Raw genomic sequence first — 21,027 nt, 5'->3', positions numbered from 1 at the left:
AAAATTCCAAAATACATCTCTAACTCTAGCTTTTACTTTCTTAATAGCACCTTCAATAAACTTTTCTTTATCCAATTTAAAAAAAAGGTTTCATAATCTAATCAAAATAGTAATTGATCAGGGGTTTCTTTTTTAATAATTTATATAAATAAAAATGTATACAATATAAAATAATATGGAAATATTCTCTTATTTACATATGTACACTGCTAATCACGTCACAGCGATGACTACCGATGTGCACCTCGCGCTGGGGGTCCTGCCCGCGCCCCAAGCAGCCTGATCAAGCGTCGGGCTGCAGGCCACCGTGGTTCAGGCCGTTGGGTAACATCTGCATGTCAAATACGTGGTGAACGTATCTGCAGATCTCCTCGGCCTTCTGAGGAGGCACTTGTGCGTGTGTGGAGATTTCCTGAGGTGAGCTGAGAAATAAATGAGACAAAAACATTACACTAGGACTTGTGAGTTATGAAATTTAAATTCTTATCTTGCTTTAGGAACACAAAGCATTAAAGCCTTAAGAAAATCATCCCTTCCTAAGCGTTCTACATCCAGTTAATATGTGTTTAGCATTAAATAAAACAAGGGCTTATTCTCTGTACTTAAAATCAGATATAACAATAATTTCAACATCTTACATGGGCCTTTAGATTAATTAAAATTAACCTATTTTTTTAAATCCTCCTTTCCAAGCAATATAATAATCAAAAACCAGTTAAATTTTCAACTTGAACATTTTTCTAATTACAGAACTAAACAGCCCAGAAATGTTAGGATGAAGATGAAGTGTAAGTGCTGTCTGTCTGACTACGTAGGGCTCCGAGCCCCTCAAGCCACACCTGCATTTCCCCCATTAATGTCCTTGGCTTCATGCAGGGACTTAGGCGCTGACAAGCAAAAAGTCTTGACTCAATCAGATTTTTCAAAAAATACTAAAATTCCTGTGAAATGCTAAGAATGATTTAAAAGTAACCATTATTATTTGATACAAATATTAAAACAGCCATACCTGTTAGTCATCTTTTTCACAGATGAAAACTGGTGACACATATTTAATGCAGTGACATAGCTTACGTTGGGAATACTGAGATAAAACTGAAGCGCCCCACACTTATTACTGTTCACCACTGCTGGGACCTGAATGCCAACATTCTTTCTTTGTTCCACTAAAGACAGTTCCTTTAGCAAATCTGCAGTTTCTTCTTGGCAGGAACTGAAAAGAATTCGGATTCCAGCACCAATTAAGGTAGTGAGCAGGTTATCATAGCTCTTTGTTCTCCTAAACATCCTGGATGTGTCTCCTAAATATGAAATATTTAGGAAAATGCAAACCTTAGTGACTTCCATTAAGTAGAATCATTAATACTATATATTATTAAAATCCCAAGATCTACACCATTAAGCAAACTAGTGCCACATTATGATAACGAGAAACCCTGCAGCTAAAGATTGAAAGTGATTCTCAAATGTCTAAGAGAGAAAGTAGGGAGAACAGTCTCGATGAGTGTCCTAAACCGGGATCAACACAGGAAGCTGAGGATGCAGGGAGAGCGTACATTCCTAGATAATTGATTTCTGAAGGCCGAGGCTGCATTACTCATCTCTAAAATGCTTCCTAAGGCCAGCAGTGATGAAAGCTTCCTTAAGATACAAAATTACCTTATGTATTTATTCCAAGAGTAACTCAACACCTTGCACACCCACTGTAACATCTCTTTAACTCTTGCCTGTTAAGTTCCGTCCCTGGCTTTCCCATTTTCTTTCCCTTTCTACCCACATCCTTTCTTTGGCATTCTTCATTATGCCAAAACAAAAAAAAAAAAACTTTCCATAACTTTGGCCATGTTACTTTCCTCTTTATTCCAAATCTATTTCCTTTATAAAGGATATGTTAGTAAAGAGGAAATTATAGAATTTTAGCACTAATAGGAACCAAGAGATCACCTAATCTAAAGCCCTCACTTGTCAAATTAAAAAAGAAAAAAGACTAAAAAACAGTCACTGAAAGATAGAGTGATGGGGCTGGCCTCATGGCCGAGTGGTTAAGTACATGCGCTCCGCTTTGGCGGCCCAGTGTTTGCCAGTTCGGATCATGGGCAGGGACCTACACACTGTTCATCCAGCCATGCTGAGGCAGCATCCCACATAGAAGAACTAGAATGACCTCTAACTAGGATGTACAACCATGTACTGGGGCTTTGGGGAGAGAAAAAAAGAAAGTGACCTATCCAAGATCACATGGTTCACCAGTGACAGCATGGGGATAAAAAGGTACGTTGCTCAATTCTCAAGCCAAGGTCTTACATAAACTACATTATTTCCTTTTACATAATGACCGTGTAATATTTTTTTTCAGTGAGGAAGATTGGTCCTGAACTAACTTCTGTTGCCAATCTTCCTCTTTGTGCTTGAGGAAGAATGTACCTGAGCTAACATCTGTGCCAATCTTCCCCTATTTTTTTATGTGGGACACTGCCAAAGCATGGTTTGATGAGTAGTGTGTAGGTCTGTGCCCAGGATCCAAACCTGTGAACCCTGGGCCGCCAAAGCAGAGCACTCAAACCCAACCACTACGCCACCAGGCCGGCCCCATGACTGTAATTCTTAAATTTTCATAGTGGTTTTCACCTGCTTGATTTCACTTAAGCCTCATATCACAAGATGAGTGGGACCAGTGTATGAATAACTCCTCAGGGGGAGGGATTTGTCAATAGCTATGGAGACCCCAGACCCAGAGCGTCTCCTGCTTCCACATCCCTCGATCTTTTCACTATCCTCAGGGGCTCCCCATCCAATTAAATATTACCCACAGAAATCCCCTAAATGAAGCTCCAATCCTGCATTTCCAACTGCATCCTAGGCACCCGTTTCAGTGACCTACTGATAACTCAATCTTAACATGGTCAAAATTGAACACCCCTTGTCCCTCAAATCTGCTTCTCTCTCTCATAGTCGTCATCTTGATGAACAGCACCAGTACCTAACTGCCCAGGATCCAGGAAACTGGTCAACTCAAGAGTAATTCTTGGGGCCGGCTCCGTGGCCGAGTGGTTAAGTTCGCGTGTTCTGCTGCAGCGGCCCAGGGTTCGGATCCTGGGCGCGGACATGGCACCGCTCGTCAGGCCACGTTGAGGCAGCGTCCCACATCCCACAACTAGAAGAACATGCAACTAAGATATACAACTGTGTACAGGGGGGTTTGGGGAGATAAAGCAGAAAAAAAAAAGAGTAATTCCTGACTTCTTCTAATCCCACCTCCGAAATCTCCAGAATCCCACTCCTTGTCCCCACTGCTGCCTTATCTAAGGCCCTCATCCGTTCTGGGGCTCCTGAAAAAGACCTAACTGGTTCACTTGCCTTCAACCTCTCACCCTTCAATTCTCATAAGCTACATTTAAACACAATGACTAATGAAACACATCACGGTATTATGTAAACATGAAATGACATCATGAGTCCAAGTATTTACATTTAAGAGCTTCCCACGTCCTGACAGAAGAATGAACTAAATAATAGTCAAGTTCCTCTACAGCCTTATAAACAAAGACATTTCAAAATACAAACCTGTTTTTTCTCTGTCCTTTTCCACAATCACACATATTCTTTCAAACATGCTCTGTAGGTACTGGATCTGGTCAATGAGCTTGTTCTTCCCGACACTGTTTAGCATCTCCGACTGAGGCCTCCTCTCCACCACCATGCGGTTACTCACGATGTAACCACAACCATGAAGAGGACAGACCTCTACCTGTAAGCCATGAACTGCTCGCAGGGAAGAAATTACTTCTGAACCAGAAGTGATTTCACGACTATCTACAAGAATACAAGTTCTTCGGCCTTCTGGTGGAAATCTGGGAGCAGCATGTGTGCCAGCCAAATGTGGTCTTGAGCTGGAACAGTATGCCATTGAAGAGCCAGAGTCCTCCCGCACACTCCCGACCTGGAACAGTAGGAAACATCCATCCTGATCAGGTTAAACATGTATTAACACCATAAACTTCTAACACCTCACATGATTTTCCGTACTGATATTTTTTTTTTTTTACTCTTTTTTTCTTCCTTCAACATGACCAAAGTGACTGTAGATAAAGGACCAAACCACCGCTTCACACCTAGTAGGATGGTTATGATTTTTAAAAGAGGGAAAATAAGTGTTGATGAGAAAGTGAAAAAACTGGAACATACCTCGCTGGAGGGAACGTAAAATGGTGCCGCCACTGTGGAAAATAGTTTAGCAATTCCTCAAAAAGTTAAACACAGACTTACCACAGGACCCAGTAATTCCACTCCTAGGAATAGACCCAAAAGAACTGAAAACAGGCACTCAGATACTTGTATGCCAATGTTGGTTCATTTTGGAAAATTCTCAGCCATTGCCTGTTCAAATATATTCTCTACCTTGTTCTCTCTTCCTCTTAATTCCAGTTACAAGTACCTTAGACTCATGGACACGATCCCACAGCTCTTGGATGCTCCCTTTTGTTTTCTCACTCTTTCTTTGTGTTTCAGTCTGGCTAATTCCTAGTGACCCAGCTTTAGTTTGTTGCTTCTTTCCATGCTGTGTTGAGTCTACTAACGGGCCTGTTGAAGATATTCTTCATCTCTTACCATGTTTTGCATTTCCACTTTGTTGTTCTTTATATTTTCCATTTCTCAGATGATATTCCCTATCTGTTCATGCATGTTTGACTTTTCCACTAGAGCCTTTAACATATTAACCATGGTTATTTTAAATTCCCTGAGAGTTCCAACAACTGGGTCTTATCTGAGTGTAATTCTTGAGAATGTGTTTTCTTCTTCCTTCTATGTACCTTGTAGCTTTTGGTTGAAAGCCAAACATCTTGTGTAGGACAGTAGTAATTGAAGTAAATAGTATATATACCTAGAAACAGATATGCCTTTCTTTTGCTAGGCCTTTAGTGTGTGCTGTTGAGTCAATCTAGTCCAAAGTTGAGTTGGGTTTGGGTTTTCTTATTGCTATGATTACTCTAGGTACAACCAGAGGCTTCAAACTCCTGTAGGGTTACGCTGTATTTAGGTTGGGGGCTGGGTGGCCAGACGACTTTCTAAACGTTCTCTCAGCTCTAGGTCTTCTCTGGGAGCCTGTGCCTCAGAGAGGTTCTCTCCCATGCTCTTGTCCCTCTCAGCAGTAGATTGCTTTGATTTGTTCCTAATGTTTGGAAGCCTGGTTGAAGGGAGCGCTGAGGAGGAGACGGGGTGTTTTCTATTGTCCTGATTCAGCCTGTCTTCGGCAGGACTTGTGTCCCTCCATCTCAGAGGTGCACCTTCTCAGTGATCCTGCCCTCCCCTACAGTGGCTGGAGATCTCTAATGTTCCAGGCCCAAGATGTTGCCCTGCTCCGTTCTCAGGTGTACAGCATTTTGTTCTTGTTCCCTTTCTCCAACGCAAAGGGTCTTCCCCTCAGCCCTGAGGGCCAGAGAGTTTGCTGCTCTTCCCCCAGCAGCTAAGCTTTTGTTCCACAGGGGAAATGGGGGGAACGACCCAGATGGGGTCTGGTGCCTTCTCCACAGTAACTGCTGGTCACTTCCCAAGGCCTGCCTCAGGAAGGAGGCCTTCTCTGATCCTCAGTCTTCCTGAGAACGCCTGATGAGTCTGTGGAGAGAGCCCACGAGTGGTTGCCAATTCCCCTTCTGTCTCAAGCGACCAGCAGTTCTGACCTCTCATGCTAGTCCAACGCCTTTTGCAATTCATTAAAGTTTTAGCTGAATTCTTCTTACCAGGTTGCAAGTGCTGAGCAACTGTCCCAAATCAGCAAGGCTCTCATTGGAGGCACTTGTGTTTCCTTAGCTATCAGGGTGACTGGTGGCCAGCAACCTCAGCTCCATAATGGTTTCAAATAAACTTAGAATTTTGTAGATTATCTGGCTTTTTTTTTAATAAGGATGGGAGCAAAGCTCTTTCCAGCTTTCTACATTCTAAGCTAAAGACAGAAGTCCTAATCACTCAGAAATAATCTCTAAAATATATTTGATATTCAATTTCAAAAAACAAAAAAGAATACATGTACTGAAGGAAGAAATAGCCACTAAAAAAATAAAATATTGGAAATATTTAGCTATCTTGGAGTAGAAAATGGCTTTCTAAAGGTGACACTGAACTCAAACTATAAAGAAAAAACAGACTGTATAAAAAGTTACCTTATGACAAAAATCAAAACAAAAAGGCAAATGACAGACGAGAAATACTGATTGCAATACATATGACAAAGTAAATGTTAACAATTTTAATATCTAACAGTTTTTGACAGGCTATTTAGTCTATTTTCTGTCTCCTCAATTTACCTCAAATTCTTTCCCCTCCTAATTTCACGTGAGAAGAATCATACTACATGGAATTGTGGTATTAGATAATGAAGAGACTGTGAACGCATTTCTGTTAAAATCCATTTACCCTTTGTCACAGTCCTCAAAGTACTCTTTGCCTATATCTGTGTTTTCATTAGAGCACGCAGAGGAGAAACGCAGCAGCGCCTACTGACTTCACAGTACCCTGCACACGCTAACCACCTTGACCCTCGGGTCACTACCCACACACACAGCTGAGGATGCTCAGGCTGGGAGACAGTAAGTCCTGTCTTGCTCTCCGGTCTGTTACAAGACAATCTAGTCAACCTTGTCCTAATTATGCCCTTGAGAAATAACTGCAAAAAAGCCTAGGAAAAATTTAAAACTGGGAACACCAATTGAAGGGCCCTTGTGTGGACAGTGGAGCAGGCTGATCAAGCAGAATGGACGAAACACCCAGAATAAAAGAGAAACACAAGTCTAGGTGTAGGTCTCACTCCAAGACGACAATCAAGGAGATGAGGCAATATTCACCGTCAAGGGATTCCTACTACTACGACTTTAACTCCTATTTTAGCAAAACTATTCTAATTATGAACTCTGAAAAATTGCAAATGATTTTCAGGATTATTTGAGCAAGAGAGGAAAAGCTGGAAACGGGACCACTCAGTCATTCTGGAAAGAAAGAAATTTAAAGGAAAGAAATCGGGTGATGCCCCTCAGCTCCTCTGCCCAGTCAAGAGACAGAGCGACACACCCAGGGCCTTGGCAGGGCAGCAAAACGTTAACGGGGCACTAGTTCTGAGCATGGAATTTCTGTTAATTTTTCACCTTTCAGGAAGACCAGTTTTCTACATCCTTTTTATAAAATTAACAAGTTTCCTCACAGAGTGTTATTAAGAAAAAAACTATTAACAGATTTAAAAATGAAACCCTAAGCATCCCATGAATGATCCATACGATTTAGTGTGCTGTTTGCCTGTGTGAAGAATTTCATCACTGCTCGTTTTTCTTTGACCTACTTATTTAACACAAAACAAAAGAAAGCAACAAAAAAAACCTTTTGGTAAACATGAAGGCCTTTTTCTCTAATTTAATCCATACCTTCAACTGAACTGGGAATTTTCTACAGTCTGTCTGTGAATCAACAGCGGTGGACAATGGTGAGGCAGCTTCGAGTCTATCACGGCTCTGAAGTTTGAAGTCCGAGACCTCAGAGACTGCATCCTTTAAGTTAAGCGGTGTGTGCCGTCTCTGCTTTGCTGACTCATCAACAACTGAATGAGAATGGTCTTTGGATGGCAAGGAAGACCCAGAAGGCACTAAACTCAAACGAGGGTCCTGCTGTCGGCTCATATGACCCTGCTGTCGGCTCGTGTGAACTTGCTGTCCGCAGGTGTGAACCTGCTGTCCGCCCGTGTGAACCTGCTGTCCGCCCGTGTGAACCTGCTGTCTGCTGATGTGAACCTGCTGCCCACCTGTGTGAACCTGCTGTCTGCTGATGTGAACCTGCTGTCCGCTGATGTGAACCTGCTGTCCGCCCGTGTGAACCTGCTGTCCGCCCGTGTGAACCTGCTGTCTGCTGATGTGAACCTGCTGCCCACCTGTGTGAACCTGCTGTCTGCTGATGTGAACCTGCTGTCTGCTGATGTGAACCTGCTGTCCGCCCGTGTGAACCTGCTGTCCGACCGTGTGAACCTGCTGTCTACTGATGTGAACCTGCTGTCCGCCCGTGTGAACCTGCTCTCTGCTGATGTGAACCTGCTGTCCGCCCGTGTGAACCTGCTCTCTGATGTGAACCTGCTGCCCACCTGTGTGAACCTGCTGTCTGCTGATGTGAACCTGCTGTCCGCCCGTGTGAACCTGCTGTCTGCTGATGTGAACCTGCTGTCCACCCGTGTGAACCTGCTGCCCGCCCGTGTGAACCTGCTGCCCACCCGTGTGACCCTGCTGTCCGCCCGTGTGACCCTGCTGTCCGCCCGTGAGAACCTGCTGTCCGCTAGTGTGACCCTGCTGTCCGCCCGTGAGAACCTGCTGTCCGCTAGTGTGACCCTGCTGTCCGCTCGTGTGACCCTGCTGTCTGCCCATGTGAACCTGCTGCCCGCCTGAGTGAACCTGCTGCCCGCTCGTGTTAACAGTCCCTGGGTCAACCATATCACTGGAGTCTCCTTTATCATTTACAGTGTTTTCCTCCTCACTTGAATCATCTAGTAAAATAATTCTGGATAATTTCTTTTTTGAACGTGCAAGATTTTGTGTCATGTTCATTTGTTTTAGCTTTACTGCATGTCGGGTTTTATATTTCTTACTCCCGCTTGCAAAGGAATCTTCAGCTACTACGTCAGAATCAACACACGCTTCTTCTTCACTTGACTGGCTTGTGCCAGACTCCTCTTCATCAACACAAAAACTGTCTTCTAAATAGTTTTCATCCTGCTCAGGGATCTACAGTAAAAACACAAATAAGAGCAGCATAAATGTCTCTCATAAAATCAGCATGTATTCTTTTACATGTATGAGGTATCTATGAATATTTATTTCACTTACTTTATTAATTCAGTCATTTGTTCAACTAACATATATTGAGTATATTCTTTATGGAAGAAAATGGGGAGTTTGGGAATAAAAAAAGAGTGCTTCACCTTCTAGAAATTTACAGTCTAGTGCAGGTAGCCAGAAAAACAAACAGTAATTTATAAACAATGTGGTAAGTGGTATATAATAAACACAATGGAAGTGCAGAGATACAAATGAACATATTATCAAGCTGAACATGGCAACTTATAAACAAATAAGACTAATATGAAAATGTTATCCACAAGTGAAAAATAATCTGTAATTCTTAGAATATAAGCTTTTTATGGAAAAAAAAAAACTTTCAAGAGAAATATGATAACGTATAGGAATGAAAAATTTAAATACTGGGGACAGCACGGTGGTGTAGTGGTTAGGTTCACACTCTGATTCCTCAGCCTGGGTTCCCCAGTTCAGATCCCAGTTGCGAACCTATGCACTACCTATCAAGCCATGCTGTGGCAGGCGTCCCACATATAGAGTAGAGGAAGATGGGCACAGATGTTAGCTCAGGGCCAATCTTCCTCAGCAAAAAGAAGAGGATTGGTGGCGGATGTTACCTTGGGCCCAATCTTCCTCAAAAAAGAAAAAACGATTGAAATAGTAGATGGTGAAGTTCTATTCACTTCCCTTAAACATTGTAATTGGAAAACAATTAAATAGTATATTCTAATTAGCTCAAATTAAAGAAAGGATAATGTGATCAAATTAGGACTAAAAGGAATTTTGAGAGTTTATTGAGTCCACCTTCCTTACTCAGGGCAGAAATTATCCCAAATAGCTCTGATAGTCCAGTTTTTAGAAACAAGATGGCTTCATGAATAGGTACATATTTCAACATCACCATCAGGAATTCTCCACTCTGTCTCTAGTTCATACCTGTGAGAAAATGTTTGCATTGTTATGTTTCTTATGGACCATTTTGTACCGATTTCTCATCAATGGGCTGCGCAAAGATTTCATGTAAATAGCTCTCATTTCAGAATCTGTGTAAAGATAACAAAAATTTCAAGTAGCAAAATTATTTAAATGAAAACTAGCAAAGCATTTAACTTTGACCTATTTCAAATTCACATGATTCAAACCTTGTGGAATTATTTCACACAAAAGATATTTAATATATTGAAACATGTCTAAAAACAATTATTCAAAAATGCCAAGTTAGGAATTTTGCCTTTGAAACCAGAGCATCTGGCTGGGTGAGTGTGGACAATGTACTTCAGCTCTTGCAGCTAGTCTTTGAGAGCCCTGGCCCTCCCTCTCCTCTTTATGGAAAATAAATGGATATGGACAAGGACCTTAGGACTGTAGTGATTTATAGAAAGTATTCAATAAAACACAAGAAATCCAGGCAAAAAAGAAAACATATGCTTAAAAACATCAAAAGCCACAGCCAAGAATAAGTGTCATAATTTTCAGTCACGCAAAAACTGGGAAACACACAGGTTTTATATATGCCTATCTTTTTTTTTTTAAGGTTATGATCAGAAAGCAACTTAATTTTTGTCTTCCATTTTCCCTTACTTCTTTTTCTGCGTGATTAAATTAACTTAGGTTATTTTGGGGGGTTAACATTGCTAATTTAATGACTGTACTGCTTGGGACAAGATGTATAACTTTTTCTTCAAACAGTATTTCCCTTACCCCCACTCCACAACCACCTTCACCTGTTAGATATCCTCCTGGCCTAACCACCGCTTCCTACTCGTGCTAAATCCTACAAGTTCAGTGAGACCCTTACTTCCAGGTGACTGTGTAGAAGGACCCAGAATCAAGGGGCTCTCAAAGCTTTTTTGTCCACTAACACAGCTTTCTCAAGAACCTTACATGGCACCAGGCACACGGCGGGCACTACCTGTCAGGGGAACATGTGACACTGAGCCAGCCAGCTGATTCTGGAGAGAAATAATCAACTGAGCAGAAGCTTAAAACAACCAAGTCTAAAATAAAGCACATCTTACAGAATTTCGATGAAAATGACCAAATATTTCACACATACCAAATTTAATTCCCTTTAAAGTCAAAGTTCTTTGAAAATTGACTAAAATATTTAAATTTAAGTACATTAAAAACATTGAAAATTAAATGAAAATTATATTATTATATTATTATTATAAATTATATTATTTACCATTTATAGCCTGTGAAAGTTGAGTCTCATCATTTAAGAAGTTAAGTAAGGAAGAGTCTTGCTCATTTTCTGAGTCATCGGTTTCATCTGATGAAGCACATTCTGCATCTTCTTGGGAAAGTTCTGCTTCATCATCTATAAACTTTCTAGCTACAAGCTAAGACAAATTAGAAAGCAGAAAGTCACCTTTAAGAAAATCACTCACTTTCCTTAAACAATTGGAAATCATTCTGGAAAATAAATTTCCTGCAAATGCTTTTAAGATGAGAAATAACAAAAATAGAAAACTGCAAGAAGAAATGATAAAGTAGCACACCTATTTAAAATCTCTTGTGAGAACTGTGTTACGAGTAAAATACAGCACAAGGCAGCAGTCAGCTGGCTGAAGGCTTCTTAATGAGCACGAAGTCTCCTGAGTCTTCCAGCTAATGAACTTTTGCCAGAAAAAATACCACACCACAAAAGGACTGAGCAGCACCAAAAGGTGCTGAGAATTCTTTTCCAAGGATTTGAATATTGGACAGAGATAAGAAAAACAACATGATTGTAAAAGCAAATATTCTAAAATTCAGACTTTTGTCTCTATATTTTCTTCAATTTGACTCAAATTCTCAATACACTAAAGTTTCTTCATTTAGTCATTCAACATAACACAACACTGCAAGATACATAGTTTCAAAACACAAAGAAACAAAAGTACCACACCCTTGAGATTTTAATTCCAGTAAAAAAAGTAAAATTAGGTTCAAAATATTTTTTAATTTTGGATTTTTTCTATAAAGAAATTATATAGAGAAATCTACTGCTATGTAAAATCTAACATTCTTTATTAACAAAAAAATATATATAGTATATATTTATAAAAATAAGAAACTAAAAGAAGTTTACCTTCAGGTGACGCTGTCTCTTGAGAACTCCAATGGCCCCTTTGGCACTCTTCGGATGAGCCTTGAAGTCATCTGACTGTGGGTGTCGTCTGTGAAAATTCTCACTCTCATCACTCGATGATAATTCTAACTGTAATAATTCAATAAAATTCTTGCATAAGAAGACATAATTGGATTATTGTATCTCAATGTGTACTTCAAGGGTTGTTGTTGTTATTTTCATTTTTCAGTTTTAAATAGATGGCTTAACATTTTCATGTTAGAAAAATAAAATGCTCTCACGATTTAGAACCATGTTACAAATACATAATATTTAATAATTTAAAAGTTAAGTAATACTAAACACTAAAATACTAAATTAGGTAATAAAAGTACTAATAGTATATATTCATTCGATTTAGTATTACATCAAATGTGTTTGATGAAAACTTGTATTTTTAGTTTAACTGTTTGGGAAATCCTGAAGGGCTTCACAAAAAATAATTACGTCTGTAAATACAGCTGTCAAAATCAGTCCAAATATACAGGAGTCCTCTCAAACCAAGAAACCGATATAACAATGACAGATTTTGACTGTGAGGCCTACCACTATATCTCTTACAGAATAATATGAAACCAATCAAAAGAAGTTTATCAAAATAACTTCAGTTAACAGGAATAATTTCAGTTTAAAGCAGATCATCAATTTTCATTCACTTCTGATAAGTCAATCAGACATTCTAGTTACGGCAGCAAGTTAAAGCAATTTTCCTAGTGAAGTTTTATATGAGTATATGAAGTTAACATGGACTGACTGCATTCTTAATTAATTTCACACAAATTATCCTAGATTGTATTAGAGAATTAAAACACACAAGATTTCTTAATCTCAAAATTTAGTTATCACCTATAAGCTGATGACAAATGAATATTACGTTAAGATCTGCCCCTACCCGCACTTCAGATTCACACAGTCATCGACGCCTGCCGGACACTGTCACTTGACTGTCCCACAAGAACCTCAAACACTTTCAACACTGAACTTATCACTCTTTCTTGTCTTCTCTAAATTTGTGACACAGATGCCAAAAAGTCCAACTCAAAACCAGAGTCATCTTGAACTCCTTCCTTTCCTTCTTTCAAACTCATTCAGTAAGCAAATGGAAGAAGAAGGCCTTCCAAAAACTGGCCCGGACTTTTTCCAATTTTCCTTCCTGGCATTCTTTGTCTTTACAATCCAACAATAAAGAGATGCTGTTTCCCCGCTTTGTGTCATCTTTTAGCTGTTCACTGTTGGCAATGCCTCACCCTCTCCCTTCTCCTGCCTAACCACCACACATGCTTTAAGATGTAACCAAGGCGTCACCTTCGAGAAGACTCAAGGTCTAGGTCCCAAGGCCTAGGCTAAGGGCTTACCTTCTCTTCTCACTTATATTGAAAGTATCTGTTTACTTCTCCATCTCTCCTCGGATAGTAGGTGACGTAAGACAGTACCAGGATAGGATCTTGACAGTATCCCCAGCATATTACACAATAGATACAGAATAGGTATTTAATGAGCATTTGCTGAATTGCTGAAGTGTACTGACAAAAGTAGGGATAAATTTTAAAAGGAGTATAAAATTAAAATAGAAATTCCAATACACAGGATTTACCACCTATTTTTGTGTTAACCATATACCTGTGAGATCAATATCTACATTCATCTATACACCTATTTTCCCTATAATATTTATTCCAAATGAATTTTAATTACTCTACATTATCTGCTATGTACTTACTCTGTTTGGAGGAGCCCTGCGCTTTCTGACAGCATGAAGTGGTGAATCGACTTCACTACTCCTCTGATCCTAGATGAAGTAGATAAATAAAGTAAAAGGTAAAAAACAAAAAGAAAGACAAGACTGAAGGGGAAGAAAGCCTTTTATGATCACATTATTGTGATTACGGAATGACTCACCTCAGGGGATTCTAAAACATTTCCTTTTGTTTTTCTACTTTTTCTTTGGAAAATCTCATCATCTTCACTTTCATTGCTTGGTAATTGTTCATCTATAATTTATTTAAAAATAATGAATCTGGTCAATAGATTTAAGTTTATCCAACCACAAGTACCTATTTTATTGATGGGTACAATAAGAATTGTTTCTGGCAATCTCAACATTTACTAACTTTAAAAAGAGAGAGTTTTTCAGAAGTTTGGTCAAAAAGAAAATCAGCAAAATAAATCATAAAAATAAAAATACCAGTGAGGAATTTAAGAGATGATAACTTCTGCTATAAACACATATTTAATTCAGGTTCAGTTTTACAAATTAACTTTCAGAGCCCAGAAGAGTGCAAAATGTAATTTTATTAGTCAATGGTTCTAGAATTCACCTCTAAAATCTACTAGTCTTTCTGCCTTTGTGTCTTATTTCTTTCTAGTTGAAGTTTAAAGAATGAAAATGCAGGTTACAAAACAATATATGAAAAGATTTTTATGTGTGTATGTGCATATGTGTACATACACATGTGCGTTTGTGCACAGGCATGAGATAAAAATTGGTAAGATCACCAAAATGTTGTAACTAGAACACTTTCAGCGGGCGGAAAGAAGGCTAAAAACAAAACTCTCATGTATGAAATCAAACGCTTCAGATTTTCAGGTACTTAAAGCTCTATTTCTGCACTTTTACAAAGCTTTGGTTGAAGACACCTTCTTGTGTCTTTACAAAACCTTCTGTAAGAGCCTGCGGTTGTTATGTTCATAAGTTCTTTGATATGCCTCTCTTTAAGAGGTGGGATCATAATTCCTCTCCCCTTGAGCCTGCACCGGACTAGGTCATTCGATTCTAACAGAAGAACATAACGGAAGGGAAGGTGTGTGACTTCAGAGTCTAGGCCACAAAAGGCATTGCAGCTCACCCCCGCTCTGCCTCTTACGACACTCACTCTGGAGGAAGCCGGATACTGTACTGTAAGGATGCAAGAAGCAACCCTACAGGGAGACACATGAGGCAAGAAACTGAGGCCTCCTACCAACGGCAGTGGGATCCTCCAAATTTATTCAAGCCTTCAGGTAAATCCAGCCCTGGCCAACGTCTTCACTGCGACCTCATGAAATACCCTGAGCCAGAACCACTCAGCTAAGCCACTCTCGAATGCCTGGCCCACAGGAACCGTGAAATAATACATGTTTGTTTTAAGCCATTAAGTTTTGGAGGTAATTTGTTATCCAGCAATAGATAAATAACACAGATTTTGGTACCTGGAAATAGGGAACTGCCAGACCAAAAACCTAAACTGTGGAAGTAGCTTTAGAACTAGAGAGTGGGCAGAAGGTGAAAGGAGTTTAGAGGAGGGTTTTAGTGAAAGCTTGAAGAGCTTCAGAGAAGTGTTTGTAGAAAGATTAATGGCCATTGAGGAGGCTATGGGTGAGGGCTTAAAGAAAGTAGGGAAAACCTTCCTGGATATTGGAGGAAAGAGAATCCTTTCGGTAGTGTCAGAAAGTTTAGCAACATTGCAGTAATATGAAAAGTAGAAAACGTACCTAATGAATGAGGTAATCTAGGTGAGGAGATTTCCAGACAAAATGTTTAAGATATTACCTGTGCTTCTTGCTGTTAAAGCAAAATGCAAGAGGAGAGAGAGAAACTAAAGAAAGGACTATTACACATGAAACAGTTGAGACTTGCTGGTTTTGAAAATTCCCAGCCTCTCCAGGTAATAAACAATGCTAAACTAAGAAATCTGCCAAGCAGATCCTAATCTAGAGGACTTCCAGGAAAATATTGTCTAAAGACGAAGCTGAGGGTGCAACTGTAAATGCTTTAAGACCTCAGAAAGATCAAAGATGGTGCCTCAGAGTACCATTCAGTTAATAAAAGGCCCTCTAAATATTTTAAAGATGTCTCTCACAGATCCTCTCCACAACAGGCCTTCCAAAAAGATTAAGGAATTATCTCTAGACATCTCAGCAGAAGCCCAAGGTAGAGAAGGACTTACCTCCAAAAGATTTGTGGGCATGGCTAGTGTCTAATGGAATGAACCCCAATAAGATTCACAAGAGATCTACAAAAATTTATGAGAATTACATGGGAAGAAACACAGCCAGCTACAACTGAAAGGGTCAGAGACCCTACAAACTGAAAAGAGGACTTTCAATCCCCAAATTTTAACTAAAAGGAAGCAGGCTGAGAAAACTGCACAGCTGCTACTTGTTACGAAAAAGGACCAAGCACCAGAGGACTAATCTAAGAACCATGGGCAATTATTCCCAGGCTTTGAGATCTAACCAAAGAACTTCCAATCCCAGCTCTTCTGGATTTCAGAATTGCTGTGGACCAGTGATTCCTCTGTGCCTCCCATCACCCCCCTTTTGAACAAGTCATCTTAGAAGCATCCACACCCAGTCAAGTCTTCAGGTGACTGCAACCCAGGTCAAATGTCACTATAATCTCAGGAAAAATCCTAAACCAGAACCACCCAGTTAAGCAGCTCTCAAATTCCTGAACTACAGAAACTGTGAGGTAAATGTCTTTTATCATAAGCCACTAAGTTTTGGGGAGTAATCTGTTACACAGCAATAAATAACTAATGCAAACTCACACAGTGAATGTCTCCTCACACTCTGTGCCAATAAAACATCTACCCAGACAAACTCAAATAATTCCTTTCTGCAGACGAACACTGTATAATCCAACTAGCTTTGCGTTTTTCATTACCTTCTGCTGAAGCCAGAGGTAAACAAAGGGCTCAGCTAAAGTAACCAATGCTAAGAGGCTTTCTTTTTAACTGCCTTAGTGGTGTTTTCAGGAACCATTTTTGTACACGTATGATGTGGCAAATGATCTTAAATCTTCCCTTTCAATAATAAATTGTAACAAATAATTCCTTTATATATGTGTTCATAATTATGTTGCCCATGGTTAGCAGTTAAGTATAATACTAGAAAAAATGTTTTAATGCAAATCTGACACAAAGACAGAAAACTGATCTCACCCATTAACGTGGACTTAATAGAAGTGTTGCCAAATACTGAAGGCTCAAAAGCAACATACACCCAGTGAAAATACACATGTCAGGGCACATCCAAAACTACGCAGAGCAGTCAGTTTCCGAAAATTAAACATACTTCCAGAACTTACTTTAAACAAGGTTCCACCTTAAATAAAACATTCATGAATCATGTCCAACGCTAATGAGAATAGCATGATGAGAAAAAGATTTACAGAGGAAACTCGTTTTATCCTACAACTACTCGTTTTCCTGAATGATAAGGAGTAAAATCATCAATGGCCTCCTATAATAATCTACACATAAACAAGAGTTGAGAGTTCTATAACAGGATTTAAAGGACACTTAATCACTTTAGTACCAAATATCTTCACTATATTTCTTTAGTTTTTCTTTAACTGTAGAATTACATCACAGAAATCCAGAGATTCCTCTGGATCTTCTAAGATCTTGTCTCAATCCTCCAAATACAGACTTATTTCTCAACTCTTTTGCTACATAAATCCTCTACTTTAAACTGTCCCCCTCAAATCTTCCACTTTCCTTCTTTCTTTGTTTTCATCATTTTATAATATCCACATTCTCTCTTTGTTACTTTCAACATATCCAAATCATAAATATTCCTGAGGAGCCAAAATGAAAATCTACATTAAAAATCCACATTTCTAATCTAAATCAGTTCAAAATTTTATCATCTTCTGAACTTCCTAAAAATCCACTATCTTATTATTCATTTAATATTTGTTTGCCACATACTGGTATCTTTTAAAGTGTAAATGTCACACAATTGTTTGTGTTGTATGATCAAGGGCCAGATCTTACATTTCTGTATTTCCCAGTGTCCAGCATAAACCTTCCCCATGCCATGCATGTCATAAATACACATAGATAAAATAAATCTTTCATCAGTAAGCACCAATTTTAGAAATATATAATACATCAATTATCTAATTCAATACACTATATACTGAGAAATTACATTTCGAAAAACTACGGAAGTTTATCTAGAGTAATTATTCTAGAAAGATTTGTGTTTTATAAAGATGGAATCTTACCTCCAGCAGAATGACAGGACTGATGCAGATTGATTTGCCTCCTGCTTTTAGACTTTTCTATAGAAAGTCCTGAATCATCAAAAGTTGAATTCAACGTTTCTTTAAAACTTTGTAGATTTACTTTTTCCTTATTAGAATCTGGCGTCTTATGCATTTCCTTTCTGTTAGAAAACGAGTTCAATGTGTTTATTTTAGAAAGTGGTGTACTCATAACTTTTTCTCCCACTGGCAAAGAAAATTGAGAATAACCAGGAGACATAAATTCTTTATTCTTTGCTGCACTCAGTGGGAAATGTGCAAAATTTGGACTCTGCTTATCTTCACTTGATGTGACAGTGATGGTCCTACTCATAACACAATCAACATGATCTCTTGGTATTATTGCTTGATTTGAAACATGATTTACATCACTTCTCTCCTTAATGTCTGAACATCTTCCAGAGAGATCCTCTAGAAATCTATTCTTATTTGTATCTGATGCATGTTCCAGTATTTCATCATCAGAATCCGAACTACAAAATCCTAAATCAAAGGTAACGGAGAATAAATCCTTAGAGCAGTCAAAAACACACTCATCATTCTTCAGTTTTTCCTCACATATACCTCTCAAATCTTCATGAGATTTCCGACTGTTAGCATCACAGAGGATTGGATCTTGGGGTTCAGAATTATTGTCGAACAAAAGTGCATCAGAAATGAAGAAATGAGAGACCAGCACCGTTTCACTCGGAGCAGTTCTGTCTGACACACACATAGACCTGTGTTTACTCTTTGACGGAGAAAGGCTCACGTCGTTAGACTCTGTATCGACATCTTCAAACAAGAGTAAACTCTCATCTTGATCAGTCGACAATACTGGGAGGCCATTGTTATCAACATTACGATTCTTCTCTTCAACAAAATACTTCGGCGGGCCTATGTTTATTTGAATATGATTGTTGGATACTAAATTTTCATTTTGAATATCTTTATGTAGTTTATTATCATAGTCACAGAAGCTTGGCTCATCAGAAATCTCAGCATTAGCTGCACCATAAAGACAACTTTTTTCAGAAGGATGATTAAGAAGGTTAAGTGAATTCGATTCTACATTCTGTTGACAAGTTACAGCTGAATGTGACATCAAACAGGTGGATTTATCATTTTGTAAATACTCCGTGTAGGGCAGGAAAAGCAAATTCTCATGTGCAGAACCCTTAGCAATTTCGTACTCCAAATTTGAGAGTCCACTGAGAGGGGGAGGAGAATGAGATAAAAATCTCTCTACATGAGCTAGCACCTCTTTTGTTACTGAGTGACAATTATAAAATTGGTCATGTGCTCCAGCTACAGAAAGCTCCTCCTCAAATGGAAGAAACAAGCCAGAGGAAGCCGATTTCTCATCACTGACACTGCTATAACCAGAATCGAGAAAGTCTCCAGCAAATGAACTAGTAGACTTATTTGTAAACTGGCACTCCATTAATAATCCACGTGGCTGATGAACAACACTTTCACTGATAGTACACGAGGCAGCAACTTCTGCATCTGATACCATCTTATCACTTAGTAGGGCTTCCTGAAAAGTATTTTCAACAGTGGAATTGCCATCGGTTTCTAAAGAATCCAAAACAACATCATCATTTCCTTTTTTAGGCTGATCTTTTTTCAGTTTTTCAGCTTTTTTCTTTAGAGAACCAATTTTAGTAGGTTTGATATGAGTTTGCTTAAAAATTTCAGCACATTCTTCATCAAATTCAGTCATTGAGAATGAACTGCCCTGATTTATCTTCTTTGTAAATGAAGATTTCTTGTTAGTAGTAAAGATGCCATTGGCAGGAATATTATATTCATTCCTGGGAACACTAAATGTTGAGTTAACGTCTTCCATTTGTAAGTAAGATTTAATTTCCAATTCATAGCTGCATTCTCCCTATAAAGAAGGAAAATGAAAAAGTCACAGGAAAAGAAAACAAAACAGAAAAGCCAAGTCTAAGAGATGAGTTTTATCTACGTTAAAATATTCTCTAAACAATATTATATTATTCAAATGATTTTCTTTTATACCTTAGAAAATTGTTCAGATAACATTATAAATGACACTAATGTGAAATTATCATAAATTATCTTTAATCAGTTAATATTTTTGTAACCCCAGTACTTAATACTTGGAAGATCCACAATAACTATTTGTAGAGAAAACAAACTTAAATGAATACATAAAATAATAAATACTGGTTTTTACTTCTAACACTTAATTGACCAATTATTCTATTTTCCTAAAAATGCATATATATTAATGAAAAACACACATACACATGTTAAATTTCCTCTCTTGATGAGGGTAAACTAGGCACAGCCTTTAGAACCTCTGAAACTCCAGCACCTGTATGTCTACTAGGGTGTAGGCTGGAATATACTATTTTTAACAAATTTCCCAACCAAGAACTCTTGCAGTGAATTTCTAAGTCTTACTTATCTCTGAATAGAAAACTGCAGTCCCCACCACCCCTACTCATCCCTCCCTCTTGCCCACAAAGGCTACTTTAGTGAGGATTCCTCCACTACCCAGGGACGTAAGCAGTGAATTCTCGCTTTTTTGACTAATGAGTATAATAAATACTAATGTGAGAACGTCTGTCTCCCTGTTAGTATATATGCTTCCCCGCAGAGAATATTTCATATGGCTTCTTTGCTGAGGTAGCCACAGGGCCTGGTGCAGAGCTTGGCATATAGAGGGCATAAAGAAATACATCTCAATTGGAAGGCACACATTGTGCTGGGGTCCACAATGGTTTACTTTACTTACATGTATTCACAAACAATAGCTAACAATAAAGTAGCGGCTACAATCTATTCAGTACAGTCATCCCTCAGTATGTGCACGGATTAGCTCCAGGACACCCCTCGGGTACCCAAATCCACGGATGCTCAATCCCTTCGCCAGCACTCCCTACCCGAGAACAGAGGGCAACTGTGCTCACTTCGTGCCAGGTGCTACTCTAAGTGCTTTACACGCAGTAAGTCATTTAATCCTCACAGTAACCCTGTGAAGCAGGTATTAGCATTATCCCCATTTTACAGATGAAACCGAGGCACAAAGAGGTTAAGTAACTTAC

General features: G+C 38.9%; 1 protein-coding gene across 1 annotated transcript in view; it reads right to left on the bottom strand.

The window, feature by feature from the left end:
* The window catches only part of FANCM (FA complementation group M), a 52,430-nt gene continuing 31,403 nt past the window's right edge, over positions 1 to 21,027 (bottom strand). Inside the window, exons 14-23 of the mRNA XM_044765567.2 lie at positions 17,930 to 19,841; positions 13,837 to 13,928; positions 13,658 to 13,726; positions 11,899 to 12,027; positions 11,011 to 11,167; positions 9,759 to 9,865; positions 7,410 to 8,750; positions 3,565 to 3,940; positions 1,010 to 1,301; positions 1 to 422 (exon numbers count right to left, since the gene is read on the bottom strand). Of these exons, the coding sequence (XP_044621502.2) occupies positions 284 to 422; positions 1,010 to 1,301; positions 3,565 to 3,940; positions 7,410 to 8,750; positions 9,759 to 9,865; positions 11,011 to 11,167; positions 11,899 to 12,027; positions 13,658 to 13,726; positions 13,837 to 13,928; positions 17,930 to 19,841 (4,614 nt within the window). The 3' untranslated portion in view covers positions 1 to 283. The remainder of the gene's footprint in view (positions 423 to 1,009; positions 1,302 to 3,564; positions 3,941 to 7,409; positions 8,751 to 9,758; positions 9,866 to 11,010; positions 11,168 to 11,898; positions 12,028 to 13,657; positions 13,727 to 13,836; positions 13,929 to 17,929; positions 19,842 to 21,027) is intronic.

Source organism: Equus asinus, chromosome 2, assembly GCF_041296235.1.
Source record: "Equus asinus isolate D_3611 breed Donkey chromosome 2, EquAss-T2T_v2, whole genome shotgun sequence".
NCBI lineage: Eukaryota > Metazoa > Chordata > Mammalia > Perissodactyla > Equidae > Equus > Equus asinus.
Note: the sequence above shows the minus strand (reverse complement) of the source record. Positions and strands in the feature narration are given on the sequence as shown.